The 21512-nt window shown below is 41.7% G+C and overlaps 1 protein-coding gene across 1 annotated transcript in view; it reads right to left on the minus strand.

The window, feature by feature from the left end:
* Positions 1–724: 724 nt before the first annotated feature.
* pitpnc1b (phosphatidylinositol transfer protein cytoplasmic 1b) overlaps positions 725–21512 on the minus strand; it is a 41155-nt gene continuing 20367 nt past the window's right edge. The window contains exons 7-10 of the mRNA XM_058056481.1: positions 17853–18008; positions 11478–11541; positions 7112–7189; positions 725–4909 (exon numbers count right to left, since the gene is read on the minus strand). Coding sequence (XP_057912464.1) covers positions 4743–4909; positions 7112–7189; positions 11478–11541; positions 17853–18008 — 465 coding nt within the window. The 3' untranslated portion in view covers positions 725–4742. The remainder of the gene's footprint in view (positions 4910–7111; positions 7190–11477; positions 11542–17852; positions 18009–21512) is intronic.

Below are 21512 nucleotides of genomic sequence, written 5' to 3' on the forward strand. Positions count from 1 at the left end.
CGGGGGCCACATCCGGCCCGCCAAGTGTTTGAATACGGCCCGCCCAATCTTTCCAAAGTATTTCATTTAAAGTCAACATACAAGCTGGCATCATGGCCTGAGCCAACCTTTTGATGGTTGTATCAATTTCGTTGTTTGACATGGTCTGTTGTTTACAAAGTGCTCCTGAAAAAAGAGACACAAGCACATAATAATAATAAAAAAATTAATAATTATTATTATTTATTTATTTAATTTATTTAATTATTATTTATTATTATATTATTATTATAACATTATGATTATTATATTTATTATATTAATGCTAATTATTATATTAATTATATATAATAATATTGTTATATTTGCATATTTTACATAATAATAATATAATAATTATTATTTTAATTTTATTTTAATTATTATATATTATATAATAATTATATTATTATAATATATATAATTATATATTATAATATTTTATTATTTTTAAAATATTTAAATATAAATATCAAATAATAAATAATAATAGCAGATTGCATGACAATTTTACAGATACAATAATACCAGGTGGACTGTTACGTGTAAAATATATAGTCTGCCCCCCCCCCCGTGCGTGCTAACCGCTTGACAACCATGCAGCCAAGAACCTGTTCATGACCTTCTAAATACACTTTTTTAGCATTAGAGCCCTTTGAAATAAAATAACACCCCTACAATCCCTTTTACACTACTACAATTTGCAGTCGCTAATTAACCTAGCATGTTTTTGGAATGTGGGAGGAAACCGGAGAACCCCCCCCCCCCCGTAAATTTTGTTATATCAATGCGGCCCGCGAGTCAAAAAGTTTGCCCACATCTTACGTCACAGATGCTGTATAGCATGGCGCTAAAAGGGTATCACGGTCATAATAACTCTAATAGCTGGAACGTGCCACTAAAAATACGATATGCTACGATACCGTACGGCCAGAAGAACCTGACTACACGCCGCCATGAGGGACCTTCCATCTTTGGTGTAGATACTGTTTGTGGGATGCAAGGGCCGGCCGGTGTGGGAACAGCCGGGATGATTCAGAGATGCGGGGTCAGGATCTACGACAACGTTCCGTGGGGAACATTTCCATATAATGAAGACGGTACATCTTCCTTAGCGCTCCTCTAGAGGGAGAGAAAGAGAGGATGAGATGGAGAAGGAGATCACAAGGAGATGGAAAATTGAATGGCGACGACAGAGGTAATGTTGGTGTATTCACACACAATGTTCGTGGTACACACAATACGGTATACGCACACATGCACACATTCCCGAGAAGCTCGCACGTGTGAAATGTCGGTCGTCAGCGAGGAACCCATGCGGTCACACATGAGCGCCTGGTTCCACGCGGGACGGCGGTGTGAAATCAGTAACGGGCCGCCATGCGCTCCGTCCATGCGGGTCAGCGCTGATCAAACACGCTGGATAACGTGCACCAACGTGCACCGGGAGTCCATTTTCTCACCTAGGGGCTTCAGCCCCCTAAAATGTTCTCCAGCCCACCTAAATAATTTTATATTTTTTTTATTGATTTTTTTAAATTTTTTTAAATGTATGCATTTATTTATTTATTTTTTTACAAAAAAAATCTCTGACAGATTTTGTATAATAGGGCAAAAGCAGGCTAATAAGTAAACCAATAAGCAGGTTAATACTAGCCTACTACTACTAGTAGTAGTACTAATAATCATTCATTCATTTTCTACCGCTTATCCTCACGAGGGTCGCGCGGGGTGCTGGAGCCTATCCCAGCTGTCTTGGGGCGAGAGGCGGGGTACACCCTGGACTGGTGGCCAGCCAATCACATGACACATATAGACAAACAACCATTCACACTCACATTCATACCTATGGACAATTTGGAGTCGCTAATTAAACTAGCATGTTTTTTTTTTTTTTTTACTCCTTAGGGCCAGTGGCCTATTTTAGGGGGGCTTCAGCCCCCTAAAATGTTCTCCAGCCCACCTAAATAATTTTATATTTTTTTTATAGATTTTTAAATTTTTTTTTATTTTTTTAAATATATGCATTTATTTTTTTTTTTCATTCATTCATTCATTTTCTACCGCTTTTCCTCACGAGGGTCGCGCGGGGTGCTGGAGCCTATCCCAGCTGTCTTGGGGCGAGAGGCGGGGTACACCCTGAACTGGTGGCCAGCCAATCACAGGGCACATATAGACAAACAACCATTCACACTCACATTCATACCTATGGAAAATTTGGAGTCGCTAATTAACCTAGCATGTTTTTTTTTTTTTTTTTTTTTTTTTACTTCTAAGGGCCGGGACGGCGGTGTGAAATCAGTAACGGGCCGCCATGCGCTCCGTCCATGCGGGTCAGCGCTGATCAAACACGGTGGATAACGTGCACCGACGTGCACCGGGACTCCATTTTCGCACCTATCTATGCGCATTTCACAGCAGCAGCCAATCATTGGATAGAAATTGCATTTATTGGAAGAAGCACACCATGTCATTTCCTGATACATTTGTCCTATTGAGATTCATGAAAAAGTCATGCTACATGTTTGTGTTTATATGCACAAATGACGACAGAAGCCTCGGTCTTGTCATAAAACGAAGCTGATCACCTCGTCAACGGCTACATTAATTGACTCATAATTTAAGTTTAGCCCCGGACTGACCCATTTGCGACTCTCAAAAGAGCCAATAGCACGCTTCAGTGGCGTATGCCGATACACCTAGGCCGTGACCTATTGGCTGATCCATAGCATTGACAGCCTTCCTCATTAGATCCACTCTATTAAACACAGCATGCATGGAGCGGGGGTGGGGGTGGGTGGTGGGGGTATATGGGGTGCAGGATGGGGGCTTTCACGTCGTGCTGGAGCCATGCAGGTGGTCTGACATTGCAGTGCAGTGCCTTTTTACCTCCACCAAGGTCATGCTTTGGCTGTGTCACACTTGGGTAAGATGGTCAGCAACAACTGCTGTATTATGCTATTATTTGCTAATATTATGCTATTATTATGCTATTAAGACATATTATTACAGAGCATTTTTGTCACACACACACATTTTTCTTCCTAATTGGTATTGATGAGCACAAAAACGTTACGTTACGTTTGGGTGCGATCATTTTTTTCAAATTATAGTTGATGGTTTTGGTAAAAGTGAAGTTAAATGTTCACTTGTTCTGTCATTTTATGCATGTAAGTCTATGATTGTTTATAAAATGTGTTTTGTGTTGACATTCTTGCTTGTTTGCAAGGGGTGACTTGGATTTCAATGATTTTCTATGGGAAAGTTTGCTTTGGTTAGAGTCCGTTTTGGTTTGAGCTGGACCTTCTGGAACGGATTCATGATGTTAACCAAGGCACCGGTGTACAATGTATTTTGTGAGTGTAGCTTAATTATGACTATTTTCTCATAATATTTTTACTTTATTTTTATAAAATTCTAGCTGTTTTTTCCCCCCTTTCTGCAGTTATTTTTTAATTGAAATTAATTTATTTTTTAATTTAAATTTTATTCTATAACTATTATGACTTTTTTGTTTGGTTTATTTCTTATTATGCCTTTTAAAAATAACATACTTTTTTCTTTAATTATTTCAATTCTATGCTACAAAATGATATTTCTCGACTATTATTTCATTGTGAAATCGTGAAGTGTGGAACTATTTTCTCGGAATATTTCCATTTTTATTCTTGGAAAATTCCAGGTGTTTTTCCCCATTATTGCAACTATTATTTCTACAACAACTTTGTTCTAGTTTATGCGACTTAATGCTACTAAAATACCGTCATTCGGCCCTTTGTGGCTCTTTTGTGATTAAGGGCTATATCAATATCAATAAACTTGACTTGACTATTTTTCCGTTTTTAGTTGAAGAATGTTAAGCTTTTATTATGTTTTCATCCTTTTAGTCCTATTTTATGTTCTTATTCTTCACCTTTTAACTCCAGTGTTTTGTTTTTATCTTGTTAGTCCTATTTTATGCTCTTAATCTTCAGTTTTTAACTCCAGTGTTATGTTTTATCTTTTAGTCCTATTTTATGGTCTTAGTCTTTAGCTCCAACTCCAGTGTTTCCTCAGGGGGGTCCTCCACACTGGGGGCTGTTTGGGTATGCTGAGGGGGTGCCATCCTTGGGTCCCTTCGACACGGCCGGCTGGGGGGTTCCTCCCTTTAATGTGGGGGTGCGCCCGTCTAACGGAGTCGGAGGGCCCGGGTGCTGGTCCTCCGATGGCACGGCCTGCAGCTTCTCCCAGTGTGGACGGCCCCAAAGGTGGTGTTTCCTTGTTCCTCGGTACCATGCCATGTCTCCCTACTGTGGGTGGATGGGTGTGTGTGTGTGTGTGTGGGTCTGGTATGGAGGGTGGGAAGGAGGGGCTTTCTTTTTTTCTTCATTGTTTTCCTTTTTAATTGTGGTAATTGTTTTAATTCTGGAAAGCACTTTGTGTCGCATCTCCTTGCAGGAAAAGTGCTCTACAAATAAAGTTGATTTGATTTGATTTGAATGTGCTGCAGGCATCGGTGGGCTGCCAATGGCCCCCAGGCCACACTATGGACACTTAAGATGTATGGATGTGAAGGTACTTACATTGTTGTTGTTTGCTCAGTTGTGCCAAAGAAGACGAAAGAAGGAATGAGAAGATGAAAGTGAGGATTCCCATATTTTTTGACATTGTCCTTAATTTGTCAGGGACCATGCATGATGTGTGTGTGTGTGTGTGTGTGTGTGTGTGTGTGTGTGTGTGTGTCATCATTCAGGGTTGGAGTTAAGACGAACGGGACCCTTCTGCATGGCGGAGCTCGCAGAGGGGGCTGACGCCGCCGCCGCCGCCGCCGCCGCCGTCATCTTCTTGAGGGAATGCTCATCCGTCACCGACACGGAGCGAGAGAAGACGGGGGCGCGGGGGGTGGGAGCCCCTGAAAGCCACACAGAAGAAACGGAACATTTGTCTCGGGTTATTGCCAGCGTTTGTTTGTCGTCTTGGCTCACGAGATGGATGATTGGCTGACAAAAGACAAAGAAAAAGCACCTGAAATCGTTCTTATTTTGTCACAGCGCCGTCAGTCCGTTCGTGTCACCCCGGCACGTCACATACGCCTCATGTAACTCCATTCATACACAATAAAATGCATGTACACATAGTATAACCTTCTATTTGTCCATTCACATACATACACTATAACATTACAATGGTGGGTATGATACATCTATCCCAGCCTATCCCAGCTGTCTTGGGGCGAGAGGCGGGGTACACCCTGGAATGGTGGCCAGCCAATCACAGGGCACATATAGACAAACAACCATTCACACTCACATTCATACCTATGGACAATTTGGAGTCGCTAATTAACCTAGCCAGTGGCCTATTTTAGGGGGGCTTCAGCCCCCTAAAATGTTCTCCAGCCCACCTAAATAATTTTATATTTTTTTTATAGATTTTTAAATTTTTTTTAATTTTTTTAAATGTATGCATTTATTTATTTTTTTTCATTCATTCATTCATTTTCTACCGCTTTTCCTCACGAGGGTCGCGCGGGGTGCTGGAGCCTATCCCAGCTGTCTTTGGGCGAGAGGCGGGGTACACCCTGGAATGGTGGCCAGCCAATCACAGGGCACATATAGACAAACAACCATTCACACTCACATTCATACCTATGGACAATTTGGAGTGGCTAATTAACCTAGCATGTTTTTTTTTTTTTTACTTCTAAGGGCCAGTGGCCTATTTTAGGGGGCTTCAGCCCCCTAAAATGTTCTCCAGCCCACCTAAATAATTTTATATATTTTTTATTGATTTTTTAAATTTTTTTTAATTTTTTTAAATGTATGCATTTATTTATTTATTTTTTTACAAAAATAATCTCTGACAGATTTTGTATAATAGGGCAAAAGTAGGCTAATAAGTAAGCCAATAAGCAGGTTAATACTAGCCTACTACTACTAGTAGTAGTACTAATAATCATTCATTCATTTTCTACCGCTTATCCTCACGAGGGTGGCAGGGGGTGCTGGAGCCTATCCCAGCTGTCTTTGGGCGAGAGGCGGGGTACACCCTGGACTGGTGGCCAGCCAATCCCAGGGCACATATAGACAAACAACCATTCCCACTCACATTCATACCTATGGACAATTTGGAGTGGCTAATTAACCTAGCATGTTTTTTTTTTTTTTACTTCTAAGGGCCAGTGGCCTATTTTAGGGGGGCTTCAGCCCCCTAAAATGTTCTCCAGCCCACCTAAATAATTTTATATCTTTTTTATAGATTTTTAATTTTTTTTAAATTTTTTTAAATGTATGCATTTATTTTTTTTTTTTCATTCATTCATTCATTTTCTACCGCTTTTCCTCACGAGGGTCGCGCAAGGTGCTGGAGCCTATCCCAGCTGTCTTTGGGCGAGAGGCGGGGTACACCCTGGACTGGTGGCCAGCCAATCACAGGGCACATATAGACAAACAACCATTCACACTCACATTCATACCTATGGACAATTTGGAGTGGCTAATTAACCTAGCATGTTTTTTTTGGAATGTGGGAGGAAAACCCACACATGCACGGGGAGAACATGCAAACTGGGGTGGAATTGAACCCTGGTCTCCTAGCTGTGAGGTCTAACCACTCGTCTGCCCGTTCCGCCCGCATTCTATTTTTGATATCGCCCAAATCAAACTGATGTTTACCACATAAACCAGCAGGGGGCAGGGTGTCCACACACACACACACACACACACACACACACACACACACACACTGGAGGCCCCCAGCAGGGCTGACATTTGCAGTAGTGCTGCAGTGTCTGCTTTATGTGTTAGCGGTGAAGTCTGCTGACGGGATGGGGAAGTTCAGCAGGTGGCTGCATTACGATGTTTATCACAGCCACGCCGCCGCCGCCGCCGCCGCCGCATTATCACTTCATGAACCAGCCTGCATGAACCCCCCCGCTTCACCCCCTCTATTCCTTGTGTTGCCTCCTGGCTGCTTTTGTCTCCCCTCCTCTCTCTCTCTCTCTCTCTCGCCATCTGGATACTCGTACTGCTGCTCTTAGCATCCTCTCCTCAGCAGCACGTTCATTCGTTCTCCCAACAATCCCGTCATTCCCACATTCGTCCGTAGTGCTTACCTCCGTGTTGTTTGACTTTGCTGTTGGTTTTATCTTGCATCTCACGCTCGTAATCTCTCACCTCCTCCAAACTTAGTCCTGCATACATGACACAAACACCAAAATCATCAAAACGGAACCATATAAAATAGTTCTAATGCACCCTACTGTACTACAGTACAGTATTTGTACAGTAGTACAGTGGTACAATATAGTCTTTCACTACTGTTTTACAGCAAATTCTTAAAAAGAGCAAATCACTCTTGTCATCAACAATATTTCTTACATTAGATGTGATGGGACGATGAATACAAAAATGTACATGCTAGTTCAGACGCTTACACTAAATAGTGCTTGCTGTGATTGTTTATTGCATTGGAATGTGCCCGACACTCTGAAAAATATGCCTTTGAGGTTTTGGTGATGCGCTTCGCCTGCGCCAAGAATAGACCAGGTTGGAGCTGGCGATCTTTGGCATGCTGTTTTGTCATAAAAATTGTCGCTGCGCCAAGCTGAAGGTGTCATACTCCTATAGAAGATCTTTGGCTAGTGTTATTGCAGCAGCATACTCCTGTCATATAGAAGATCTTTGGCTAGTGTTGCTGCAGTAGTTCCTTAAAAACAGCGGCTTACTCCTGTCATATAGAAGATCTTTGGCTAGTGTTATTGCAGCAGCATACTCCTGTCATATAGAAGATCTTTGGGTAGTGTTATTACAGTAGTTCCTTAAAAACAGTGACATGCTCGTGTCATATAGAAGATCTTTGGCTAGCGTTACTGCAGTAGTTCCTTAAAAACAGCGGCATACTCCTGTCATATAGAAGATCTTTGGCTAGCATTACTGCAGTAGTTCCTTAAAAACAGCGGTTTACTCCTGTCATATAGAAGATCTTTGGCTAGCGTTACTGCAGTAGTTCTTAAAAACAGCGGTTTACTCCTGTCATATAGAAGATCTTTGGATAGTGTGACTGCAGTAGTTCCTTAAAAACAGCAGCATACTTCTGTCATATAGAAGATCTTTGGCTAGCGTTACTGCAGTAGTTCCTTAAAAACAGCAGCATACTCTTGTCATATAGAAGATCTTTGGCTAGCGTTACTGCAGTAATTCTTAAAAACAGCGGTTTACTCCTGTCATATAGAAGATCTTTGGCAAGCGTTACTGCAGTAGTTCCTTAAAAACAGCGGTTTACTCCTGTCATATAGAAGATCTTTGGCTAGCGTTACTGCAGTAGTTCCTTAAAAACAGCGGTTTACTCCTGTCATATAGAAGATCTTTGGCTAGCGTTACTGCAGTAGTTCCTTAAAAACAGCGGCTTACTCTTGTCATATAGAAGATCTTTGGCTAGCGTTACTGCAGTAGTTCCTTAAAAACAGCGGCATACTCCTGTCATATAGAAGATCTTTGGCTAGCGTTACTGCAGTAGCTCCTTAAAAACAGCAGCATACTCCTGTCATATAGAAGATCTTTGGCTAGCGTTACTGCAGTAGTTCCTTAAAAACAGCGGTTTACTCTTGTCATATAGAAGATCTTTGGCTAGCGTTACTGCAGTAGTTCCTTAAAAACAGCGGTTTACTCCTGTCATATAGAAGATCTTTGGCTAGCGTTACTGCAGTAGTTCCTTAAAAACAGCGGTTTACTCCTGTCATATAGAAGATCTTTGGCTAGCGTTACTGCAGTAGTTCCTTAAAAACAGCAGCATACTTCTGTCATATAGAAGATCTTTGGCAAGCGTTACTGCAGTAGTTCCTTAAAACAGCGGCATACTCTTGTCATATAGAAGATCTTTGGATAGTGTGACTGCAGTAGTTCCTTAAAAACAGCAGCATACTCCTGTCATATAGAAGATCTTTGGCTAGCGTTACTGCAGTAGTTCCTTAAAAACAGCGGTTTACTCCTGTCATATAGAAGATCTTTGGCTAGCGTTACTGCAGTAGTTCCTTAAAAACAGCAGCATACTCCTGTCATATAGAAGATCTTTGGCAAGCGTTACTGCAGTAGTTCCTTAAAAACAGCGGCATACTCTTGTCATATAGAAGATCTTTGGCTAGCGTTACTGTAGTAGTTCCTTAAAACAGCGGCATACTCCTGTCATATAGAAGATCTTTGGCTAGCGTTACTGCAGTAGTTCTTAAAAACAGCGGTTTACTCCTGTCATATAGAAGATCTTTGGATAGTGTGACTGCAGTAGTTCCTTAAAAACAGCAGCATACTTCTGTCATATAGAAGATCTTTGGCAAGCGTTACTGCAGTAGTTCCTTAAAAACAGCAGCATACTCTTGTCATATAGAAGATCTTTGGCTTATTAGAGCCCTTGAGACATGAAATAACACCCCTATAGTCACTTTTACACACCTATTATCCAAAATAGTATACAGAGATAAGATATAAATACGGTAAGATAGACATGCTAGCATAAACAGGTGGCTACCGTGTCATCGATATAACGTGGGCCAATAATAGACCATATTTAGCCACAGTTTCAAGGAATACGTTTCCTGAGGACGGCCACTTTACCTCCCGAGCACTACTGATGTGCCCTGGAGCAAGGCACGATGCATGCTGATCGGGTGTGTCGGGATTGGGTGTGTGTGAAAGGCAATAATGGCAAAAAAAGAGCGCAAATTGAATTCAGCCCACAGGGATGATAAAGAATAGCTAATTATGATTTCAATTACTACTAACATCTGTTCCATGAACGCGGGATACGTCTTCCGACATGATTATTTAAGAAATGAGGCGCTGCTGGCCGTGTCGCTACGGGTTAAATAACTAGCCGCCACATGTAATTATGCAACGGAATGCTTTGAAATATTTCTTTGCTTGCATTCAGGTGGTGACAGGGTGATGGAAGCTTATTTCTACCACTGAAAGAAAATAAATATCCCAATTGTAAGTCAGAATTATGAGCTAAAAAGACAAAATTACGCTATAAAAAGTCAAAATTATGAGATAAAGAGTCAGAATTATGACATCAAAAGTCAAAATTAGGAGATAAGAAAGTCATAGCTATGAAACAGGAGAAAATTCTTTGGACCGAGTTTTCCGAGTTTTCCCCCTGTGGGGCACAATGGTGAGGGTCTCCCCTTATGGGAGGGGCCAAAGGTCTCAGGTGTGGAGTGAGTTGGGAGGCAGCCGAAAGTGGGGACTATTCCGACTATTGGGAGAAGACACTCCACAGCTTTCCCGGTAAGGTCTATTCAGGGATCTCAAACACGCGGCCCGCGGGCCAAATGTGGCCCGCAGGACACTAGTTTGAGGCCCCCTAGTTTGATACGGATGCTGTATGGTATCATGTACCCAGAAAAAATTATTACGTTTGATTCATGTTCAGCACAGACCTCACAGCTAGGAGACCAGGGTTCAATTCCACCCTCGGGCATCTCTGTGTGGAGTTTGCGTGTTCTCCCCGTGCATGCGTGGGTTTTCTCCGGGTACTCCGGTTTCCTCCCACATTCCAAAAACATGCTAGGTTAATTAGCCACTCCAAATTGTCCATAGGTATGAATGTGAGTGTGTATGGTTGTTTGTCTATGTGTGCCCTGTGATTGGCTGGCGACCAGTCCAGGGTGTACCCCGCCTTACGCCCGAAGACAGCTGGGATAGGCTCCAGCACCCCCCGCGACCCTCGTGAGGAAAAGCGGTAGAAAATGAATGAATGAATGAATGATTCATGTTCATGTTAAATAACTGTTAATAGTTATCCTCCCTATCCGTGTGGAAGTGGTAAGTTTTTGGCTATTTAAGTTGAAAGGAAATAACTTGAAGGCTACCGTTTAGGTCGCTAGCCCTCGAGTTTGCGAGTTAGCATGCGTCTCGAGACCCTGCAGTTGCGCAATATGTTGTAAATAAAAAGAGTATAAATGTGACTATAGTCGTGTTTTGTCATGTCTACAGGGCTCTAATAATGCTTTGTTCATTTTAAACTGTAAAAAATTATTTGTCTACCCACCAACTATATGTGGTTTCTTAAGTTTTTATTATTTGCCGTTTTATTATTATTATTATTATATTTATTTATTTATTACTGATTGATTGATTTTCTTTATTCTTGATTTGTTTATTTATTTTTCATCTTATTTTGTGCAGAAAAAAATCCGAAAAAATCAGAACCAAAGCACTGAAAAAGTTTGTATATTTTTCTATTTTTAATAAATGCGTTTTTTTTTTGGGGGGGGGGGGGCTGATGCGGCCCAGCCTGGCATGTCTCATCATTATGACCATCGGGATGTTGTTTTCGTTCAGTGGTGGAAACGAACCTACCGTGCCATCGGTGTAGTTGCACTGAGGTGGTTAAGGGGGTGGTTGCTAAACGGGGTGGTTGCTAAACGGGGTGGTTGCTAAACGGGGTGGTTGCTAAATAAAGCATACACCATGAAATGGACCTACCGTGCCATTCGTCCAGCCACGCCACCGCTTGCCTGTGACCCACCAGCAGGATGTCCCGGATGTTCTGAAAAGATGACAGACGGCCAATAAACACGCTGCACAGCATTCCCTGAAAGGCTGGGCTTGATGGAAAGTGGGCGGGGCTTTGGTCGCTATTGTTGCCATGCTTACATGCTGCTATTAAGCTTTGGCACTGAAAGGAAATGTTGCAACTGCAGAAAATCTGGATCCGAGTATTGGACAAATACAACATAGTACACTGAAAACAATCATGGCAGTGTTAACGATCATAATAATTGGACACCACATGATTTGTTTTCCTGATTACTTTTTAATCCGCATACTGATTTTTGGATACATAATTAACTTTAGTAGGTTTTATTCACATGGAATCACTGGGCCCCATATTTATTTGTCGTTATTTTCTCTTATTTTGTTGACTATATTGCGTAATAGGAGTGACCATAGGGGTGTTATTTCATATATAGAGGGCTCTAATATTGTTAAAAAGTGCATGTAGAAGGTCACAGTGTACTATATACTACAGTATATTGGGTAATAGGATAGTATAATAGTAAATGTGACTGTACGGATGTTATTTCATGTATTTAGAAGGTGATAAACACGTTTATTATGTCCTATATATGTCTTATTAACTGTACTATATTATGTAATACTACCGTATATTGGGTAATAGGATAGTATAATAGTAAATATGACTGTACAGATGTTATTTCATGTTAAAAGGTGTATTTAGAAGGTGATAAAGAAGTTTATTATGTCCTATATATGTCTTATTAACTGTACTATATTGGGTAATACTACCGTATATTGGGTAATAGGATAGTATAACAGTAAATGTGACTGTACAGATGTTATTTCATGTTAAAAGGTGTATTTAGAAGGTGATAAATAAGTTTATTATGTCCTATATATGTCTTATTAACTGTACTATATTGGGTAATACTACCGTATATTGGGTAATAGGATAGTATAATAGTAAATGTGACTGTACGGATGTTATTTCATGTCAAAAGGTGTATTTAGAAGGTGATAAACAAGTTTATTATGTCCTATATATGTCTTGTTAACTGTACTACATTGGGTAATACTACTGTATATTGGGTAATAGGATAGTATAATAGTAAATATGACTGTACGGATGTTATTTCATGTTAAAAGGTGTATTTAGAAGGTGATAAACAAGTTTATTATGTCCTATATATGTCTTGTTAACTGTACTACATTGGGTAATACTACTGTATATTGGGTAATAGGATAGTATAATAGTAAATATGACTGTACGGATGTTATTTCATGTTAAAAGGTGTATTTAGAAGGTGATAAATAAGTTTATTATGTCCTATATATGTCTTGTTAACTGTACTATATTGGGTAATACTACTGTATATTGGTTAATAGGATAGTATAATAGTAAATATGACTGTACGGATGTTATTTCATGTTAAAAGGTGTATTTAGAAGGTGATAAATAAGTTTATTATGTCCTATATATGTCTTATTAACTGTACTATATTGGGTAATACTACCGTATATTGGGTAATAGGATAGTATAATAGTAAATGTGACTGTACAGATGTTATTTCATGTTAAAAGGTGTATTTAGAAGGTGATAAATAAGTTTATTATGTCCTATATATGTCTTATTAACTGTACTATATTGGGTAATACTACCGTATAATGGGTAATAGGATAGTATAATAGTAAATGTGACTGTACAGATGTTATTTCATGTTAAAAGGTGTATTTAGAAGGTGATAAAAAGGTTTACTAGGCTCTAACTATGAAAATATTGCATTTATAAATAAGGAATGATTAAGCACTGAAGCTCCATAAACAAGGAATTACTTTTGTTTGTTTTTAGTTTTTTTGTCTATTTTAAAAGTACTTTTTAGCTTTGCTAATATTTGCGAGGTTACTTATTGAACTTACTGGGCCGATAAGAGTAAACATTGCCCTTATCTCACGCTAACTGTCATTCTCACTTGGAGGAGGTCACGAACGTGGGAATGATTGACGTATCAATGATTGACGGTATCATCATATTTCATGACGTGACATGCGTACATCTTATTGTCCGATGGAGCAAACGGCTGAGCGAAAATCAACTGGCGGTAAATCTTTGACATTTCTGCGTTGTATTATCGGGCTTATCGGGCCTCATAACCTTTCCTGCAGATCTTATCATGCGCCTTCCTTTATGGCAGCACAATGAGCCCGGGCACGCTTTCAAGTGCGTGATAAAGTGGAAATGAAAGGCTATCACACAGCGGCAACACAACCAATGTTGTAATTGCTGCGTTGCAAGAACACAGCCTCGATCGCGTTGACAAGATTGACACATTTTGGCCCCGGTTGTGTGAGTGTGCATGGTGTGTGGCATGAAGACGTGTCGTATCAGGTTTCAACAGCATGTCTTCTGCGTCAGACATCATGAAAATAGCACGTCTAGCACGTCTATCTGCGTTCCTCCAGCAGGTCAGGCTGCATACATTCTTTGGTCCTGCGTATAAAAACTGTATATAAGGGAATTATGACATCATACCGCTAAACCCGATAACCGATCATTTAAAAAAAATGCTCCAGTGAGGAAAGATTACACATACTCTGCAGGTGACCAAATCAAGCGCTCCTTTTTTCCTCTCCCGTCTGTGACGTTAACGGCTTGCTGAGGAAGTAAGTCATTTTGCGTGCAAGTTGTACCAAAATGCTCCACGGCGTTTGAAAAGTGCAAAAAGTTTGCCAGAAACCTCCTTGGCGGCACACCAGCTGATCGGGGGGGGGGGGGGTGCTGGAGCCTATCCCAGCTGTCTTGGGGCGAGAGGCGGGGTACACCCTGGACTGGTGGCCAGCCAATCACAGGGCACATATATACAAACAACCATTCACACTCACATTCATACCTATGGACAATTTGGAGTCGCTAATTAACCTAGCATGTTTTTTTTTTTTTACTTCTAAGAGCCAGTGGCGTCATTAGGCCTATTTTAAAATGTTCTTAAGCCCCCTAAATAATTGTATATTTTTTATTGATTTTTTTCATAGATTTTTTTTAATTATTATTATTATTATTATTTTTTACAAAAAAATGTCTGACAAATTGTATATAATAGGGCAAAATCAGGTTAATAAGCAAGCCAATAAGCAGGTTAATACTAGCCTACTCCTACTACTAGTAGTACTAATCATTCATTAATTTTCTACTGCTTAGCCTCACGAGGGTTGCGGGGGTGCTGGAGCCTATCCCAGCTGTCTTGGGGCGAGAGGCGGGGTACACCCTGGACTGGTGGCCAGCCAATCACAGGGCACATATAGACAAACAACCATTCACACTCACATTCATACCTATGGACAATTTGGAGTGGCTAATTAACCTAGCATGTTTTTGGAATGAGGGAGGAAACCCGAGTACCCGGAGAAAACTCTGAGAGAACATGAAAACTCCACACAGAGATGCCCGAGGAATTGGAATTGAACCCTGGTCTCCTTAGCTGTGAGGTCTGCGCGCTAACCACTCGACCGCCGCGCCGCCCATTCTATGTCAATGGATGAATGATACTGAAATATTGATACTTCTGATTCCAGCTCAAAAATCAATACTGAATATGGATACTTTGATACTTGGGTCAACGCGCAGACCTCACAGCTAGGAGACCAGGGTTCAATTCCCACCCCCGGGCATCTCTGTGTGGAGTTTGCATGTTCTCCCCGTGCATGCGTGGGTTTTCTCCGGGTACTCCGGTTTCCTCCCACATTCCAAAAACATGCTAGGTTAATTAGCGACTCCAAATTGTCCATAGGTATGAATGTGAGTGTGAATGGTTGTTTGTCTATATGTGCCCTGTGATAAGTCAACATCATAGAATTGAAATAAGTTCTCCTGCCATTTAATGTGGAAGTGGTACATTTCTGTCTTCTTTGGTTCACAATAAATGGATGCAAGGCTAACTAATTAGCTCACTAGCTTGCTAGCTCGTGGCCGTCTTGAGTCCCTGCAGCACAACGGTAAATAACAGGAGTATTTTATTTGATTATATCTACTATTTTGGGAAATAATAGTGTAAAGAGGATTGTAGGGGTGTTATTTTACTTCAAAGGGCTCTAATGTTAAAAAGCGTATTTAGAAGGTCATGAACATGTTCTTGGTTGCACGGTGATTGAGTGGTTAGCGCACAGGTCTCACAGCCAGGAGACCCAGGTTCAATTCCACCCTCGGCCATCTCTGTGTGGAGTTTGCATGTTCTCACCGTGCATGCGTGGGTTTACTCCGGGTACTCCGGTTTCCTCCCACATGTTTTGTTTTGCAATTTGAAAAAAAAAAATCCATAGTTATGAATGTGAGTGTGAATGGTTGTTTGTCTATATGTGCCCTGTGATTGGCTGGCGACCAGTCCAGGGTGTACCCCGCCTTACGCCCGAAGACAGCTGGGATAGGCTCCAGCACCCCCCGCGACCCTCGTGAGGAAAAGCGGTAGAAAATGAATGAATGAATGATACTTGGGTCATTTGAGGTCATTTGAGTACGCCATTGCATACTAATTGGGGGTCGCTTTTAGAGCAGTTTGAAGCCATAAGGGGGCTCGAGGTGGCAGACGCGCATTTGATAAGAGCTGGGCTTGTGAATCGGAAAAACATATAACATATAAAATATAACCAAAATAAATAAATGATGAAAACCAGCCTGAATTTAGTCAGTTTTTACTCGGTATCAGCTCAAAAACAAAATCGTTGGCCTGGCTATTGACGTATATTTACGGTGTTTCATCGTACAATTAGAGGACTTCCATGAAACAGTATGAGGAAATGTTCTTTCTGCATGAGCATCCCCACCTCCCACCAATATTGAATGTGGATTTAGCAGAAATGTCGCCTGCGGTTAGTCACTGTCAACTGGAGAACGGAGCAAACAGCCAGCACTAATGAGTCCATTGTAAAGGACAGGTGCGACACGCGTGGATAAAGCTGCGGCACGGTGACCGCGGATGTTCGTGGAAATGTTTCCAACTGCTGTTTGCGGCGAGCACAGGAGAGCGGCGAGTTAAATGAACGTGGGCGTTAACATTCACCGCGACCGTGCCTTGCGGGATGCCTGGAGTCTGCGCTCTTACTTTTACTCTTACTAGTGCTGTGTCGGTCATTTCAGTGAACAGGATCGTTCCGATTCGTTCAGTAAAAAGAGCCGTTCATTTCGGTCAATTGGTCGTTAGCCTGTGTGATTAGCCGTGTCAGTCGTGTCGAGTCAGTCCGTTTACTCGTGTTCACGTTCGTTGCGACTACCAACCAGCCCTAAGACATTAGGGCTTGGGGCGACGTGTCGACGTCATCGATGACATCGACACAAAAAAATACATCGACGCAACACTCAGAATTAGTGGTGGGAAAAACCGTTCATTTCAGTGAACAGGATCATTCCGATTCGTTCAGTAAAAAGAGCCGTTCATTTCGGTCAATTAGTCGTCATCGGTGACATCGACACAAAAAATACGTCGACGCAACACTCAGAATTAGTGATGGGCAAAGCCGTTCATTTCAGTGAACAGGATCATTCCGCTTCGTTCAGTAAAAAGAGCCGTTCATTTCGGTCAATTGGTCGTTAGCCTGTGTGATTAGCCGGTCAGTCGTGTCGAGTCAGTCCGTTCACTCGTGTTCACGTTTGTTGCGACTCAACAGCTCACCAACTAGTGCTGTGTCGGTCATTTCAGTGAACAGGATCATTCCGCTTCCTTCAGTAAAAAGAGCCGTTCATTTCGGTCAATTAGTCGTCATTGGTGACATCGACACAAAAAATACGTCGACGCAACACTCGGAATTAGTGATGGGCAAAGCCGTTCATTTCAGTGAACAGGATCATTCCGCTTCATTCAGTAAAAAGAGCCGTTCATTTCAGTCAGTTGGTCATTAGCCTGTGTGATTAGCCGGTCAGTCGTGTCGAGTCAGTCCGTTCACTCGTGTTCACGTTTGTTGCGACTCAAAAGCTCACCAACTAGTGCTGTGTCGGTCATTTCAGTGAACAGGATCATTCCGCTTCCTTCAGTAAAAAGAGCCGTTCATTTCGGTCAATTAGTCGTCATTGGTGACATCGACACAAAAAATACGTCGACACAACACTCAGAATTAGTGATGGGCAAAGCCGTTCATTTCAGTGAACAGGATCATTCCGATTCGTTCAGTAAAAAGAGCCGTTCATTTCAGTCAGTTGGTCATTAGCCTGTGTGATTAGCTGGTCAGTCGTGTCGAGTCAGTCCGTTCACTCGTGTTTGCGGCGAGCACAGGAGAGCGGCGAGTTAAATGAACGTGGGCGTTAACATTCACCGCGACCGTGCCTTCCGGGATGCCTGGAGTCTGCGCTCTTACTTTGTGTATGAAGTCCTCCACCTTGGTCTGGAGGCCGTACACCTCGAAGCTGCACTGCACCCTCTTGTAGGAGCACATGATGGGCTGGTGGTCGTCCCTCCAGCCCTCCTCCAAGGGCCCCCGCTCGGTTTTGCTGGACTGCCAGCGAGAGAGGTCCTGCGCACAGCAAACAGACGTCCTGCAGCATCAAAACCTGCAGAGTGTGCAGAAAAAAGCTGTCCCTCGGCGGCGGCGTGGAGAGGAGAAGCAGATTGTTTGCACTACGCAGCCTGTAAAGTGTCAAAAGGGTGATTCAAATGCTCTTGTGATTTGATGCTCTCATCGTGCCGTTTAATGTGCGCACTTGCAGCCTTGTTTGTTTCTGCTTGCGTCTACTTGCGTCTACCGTTCCCTCTCTTCGCCGACACTCGGGTGCGCTCTGAAAATAACTCGGGATTTAGCAGAGCTTGTGCTTTTTTTTGTGCCTTTGTACCCTTTTCTCCTGCCCACATCTGCTGGTTCTCTACCTCCAAAGGGAAAAACTACTCTATGTTTGCATGACATGCGGGTGTCAACTGGAGAGAAAGACATTAGGGCTTGGGATGACGTGTCGACGTCGTCGATGACATCGACACAAAAAATACGTCGACGCAACACTCAGAATTAGTGGTGGGCAAAACCGCTTCCGCTTCCTTCAGTAAAAAGAGCCGTTCATTTCGGTCAATTAGTCGTCATTGGTGACATCGACACAAAAAACACTCAGAAACAGGATCCAGTGAACAGGATCATTCTGCTTCATGCAGTAAAAAGAGCCGTTCATTTCGGTCAATTGGTCGTTAGCCTGTGTGATTAGCCGTGTCAGTCGTGTCGAGTCAGTCCGTTTACTCGTGTTCACGTTCGTTGCGACTACCAACCAGCCCTAAGACATTAGGGCTTGGGACACAAAAAATACATCGACGCAACACTCAGAATTAGTGGTTCATTTCAGTGAACAGGATCATTCCGATTCGTTCAGTAAAAAGAGCCATTCATTTCGGTCAATTGGTCGTTAGCCTGTGTGATTAGCCGGTCAGTCGAGTCAGTCACGTTTGTTGCGACTCAACAGCTCACCAACTAGTGCTGTGTCGGTCATTTCAGTGAACAGGATCATTCCGCTTCATTCAGTAAAAAGAGCCGTTCATTTCGGTCAATTAGTCGTCATTGGTGACATCGACACAAAAAATACGTCGACGCAACACTCAGAATTAGTGATGGGCAAAGCCGTTCATTTCAGTGAACAGGATCATTCCGCTTCATTCAGTAAAAAGAGCCGTTCATTTCGGTCAATTGGTCATTAGCCTGTGTGATTAGCTGGTCAGTCGTGTCGAGTCAGTCCGTTCACTCGTGTTCACGTTTGTTGCGACTCAACAGCTCACCAACTAGTGCTGTGTCGGTCATTTCAGTGAACAGGATCATTCTGCTTCATACAGTAAAAAGAGCCGTTCATTTCGGTCAATTGGTCGTTAGCCTGTGTGATTAGCCGTGTCAGTCGTGTCGAGTCAGTCCGTTTACTCGTGTTCACGTTCGTTGCGACTACCAACCAGCCCTAAGACATTAGGGCTTGGGGCGACGTGTCGACGTCATCGATGACATCGACACAAAAAAATACGTTGACGCAACACTCAGAATTAGTGGTGGGCAAAACCGTTCATTTCAGTGAACAGGATCATTCCGATTCGTTCAGTAAAAAGAGCCGTTCATTTCGGTCAATTGGTCGTTAGCCTGTGTGATTAGCCGGTCAGTCGTGTCGAGTCAGTCCGTTCACTCGTGTTCACGTTCGTTGCGACTCAAAAGCTCACCAACTAGTGCTGTGTCGGTCATGAACAAAACAGCCAGCGGAATGAACGGGTATTTTATATATCGTTATGGTAATCGTAAAGGTGACTGTAGGGGTGTTATTTCATATCTGGAGAGCTCTAATAATGTTTAAAGGGTATTTAGAAGATGGTAAAGATGTCTACTATATTGTGTAGTAGGTGTGTAAAGGTGACTGTAGGGGTGTTATTTCATGTCCGGAGAGCTCTAAGAATGTTAAAAGGGTATTTAGAAGATGGTAAAGATGTCTACTATATTGTGTAATAGGTATGTAAGGTGACTGTAGGGGTGTTATTTCATGTCCGGAGAGCTCTAATAATGTAAAAAGGGTATTTAGAAGATGGTAAAGATATCTACTATATTGTGTAATAGGTGTGTAAAGGTGACTGTAGGGGTGTTATTTCATGTCCAGAGAGCTCTAAGAATGTTAAAAGGGTATTTAGGAGATGGTAAAGATGTCTACTATATTGTGTAATAGGTGTGTAAAGGTGACTGTAGGGGTGTTATTTCATGTCTGGAGAGCTCTAAGAATGTTGAAAGAGTATTTAGAAGATGGTAAAGATGTCTACTATATTGTGTAGTAGGTGTGTAAAGGTGACTGTAGGGGTGTTATTTCATGTCCGGAGAGCTCTAAGAATGTTAAAAGGGTATTTAGAAGATGGTAAAGATGTCTACTATATTGTGTAATAGGTATGTAAGGTGACTGTAGGGGTGTTATTTCATGTCCGGAGAGCTCTAATAATGTAAAAAGGGTATTTAGAAGATGGTAAAGATATCTACTATATTGTGTAATAGGTGTGTAAAGGTGACTGTAGGGGTGTTATTTCATGTCTGGAGAGCTCTAATAATGTTCAAAGAGTATTTAGAAGATGGTAAAGATGTCTACTATATTGTGTAATAGGTATGTAAAGGTGACTGTAGGGGTGTTATTTCATGTCTGGAGAGCTCTAATAATGTTACATTTCAAATATTATATTTCAAAAGTGTTTTCTATGCTACCAAAATATTGCATTTATAAATAAGGGATCCTATTTTGCAGAAGTTCACTGACGATGCTGTGATAAAATATCTTGTCATCCCTCACACTGCTGCTCTTTTCTGGACTCAAATGGATGAGATAAAGACGATGAGATCAAAGTGTGACTTTCCCTGGGGAAGACTGGGATTCATACGACCACGGCATCAGAGGACCAAGCACAAAGCTTTTGTTTCCTTCATCTTTATCTCCATTTTTTTTAATTCTTTTATGCCTGTTGGTCATATTGGCAATTTCATCTTAGCGAGGTAAGAACATGGCTTGTTCATAAAAAAGCTATGTTTATTTAAGACGGTAGCTGTGTTCTTATTGGTCGTCTTTCCTCATGGCACTCCAAAAGCTATTTTTCACGATACACATTGAGACGCCTCATCGCTCCTGCCTCTCCGAAGCCTCCTGCTGGCTTGATGCTGAGACTCTCCTCCCATTTGGGATGGACACTTCATCATTCAGTAACTTTCAGGACACCCCAGTGAAATGGCACAAAAACGGGAGTACTGTCGTCCCTCGCCAATTTGCACCTCACATTTCACAGCTTCACTTTTACCACGCTTTTTGAAAAATATATTATGGAACAAATCATACCGTTTCATGCTTCAATGTGGCCTATTATTAGTCAAAAGTTACACATTTTATGCATAAATGAAGCATTTGCAAGTTTCAAAATGGCTTAATGAAGCACAACACAAATATAAGTCATATAAAAGACGCATCCAAAAACGTTATGTCATGTAATACCGTATACTGGTCACTAGGTGTCGGTAAAAAGACGTATTTTAAAAGGTGATAAA

Source organism: Doryrhamphus excisus, chromosome 19 (assembly GCF_030265055.1).
Source record: "Doryrhamphus excisus isolate RoL2022-K1 chromosome 19, RoL_Dexc_1.0, whole genome shotgun sequence".
Taxonomy (NCBI): domain Eukaryota; kingdom Metazoa; phylum Chordata; class Actinopteri; order Syngnathiformes; family Syngnathidae; genus Doryrhamphus; species Doryrhamphus excisus.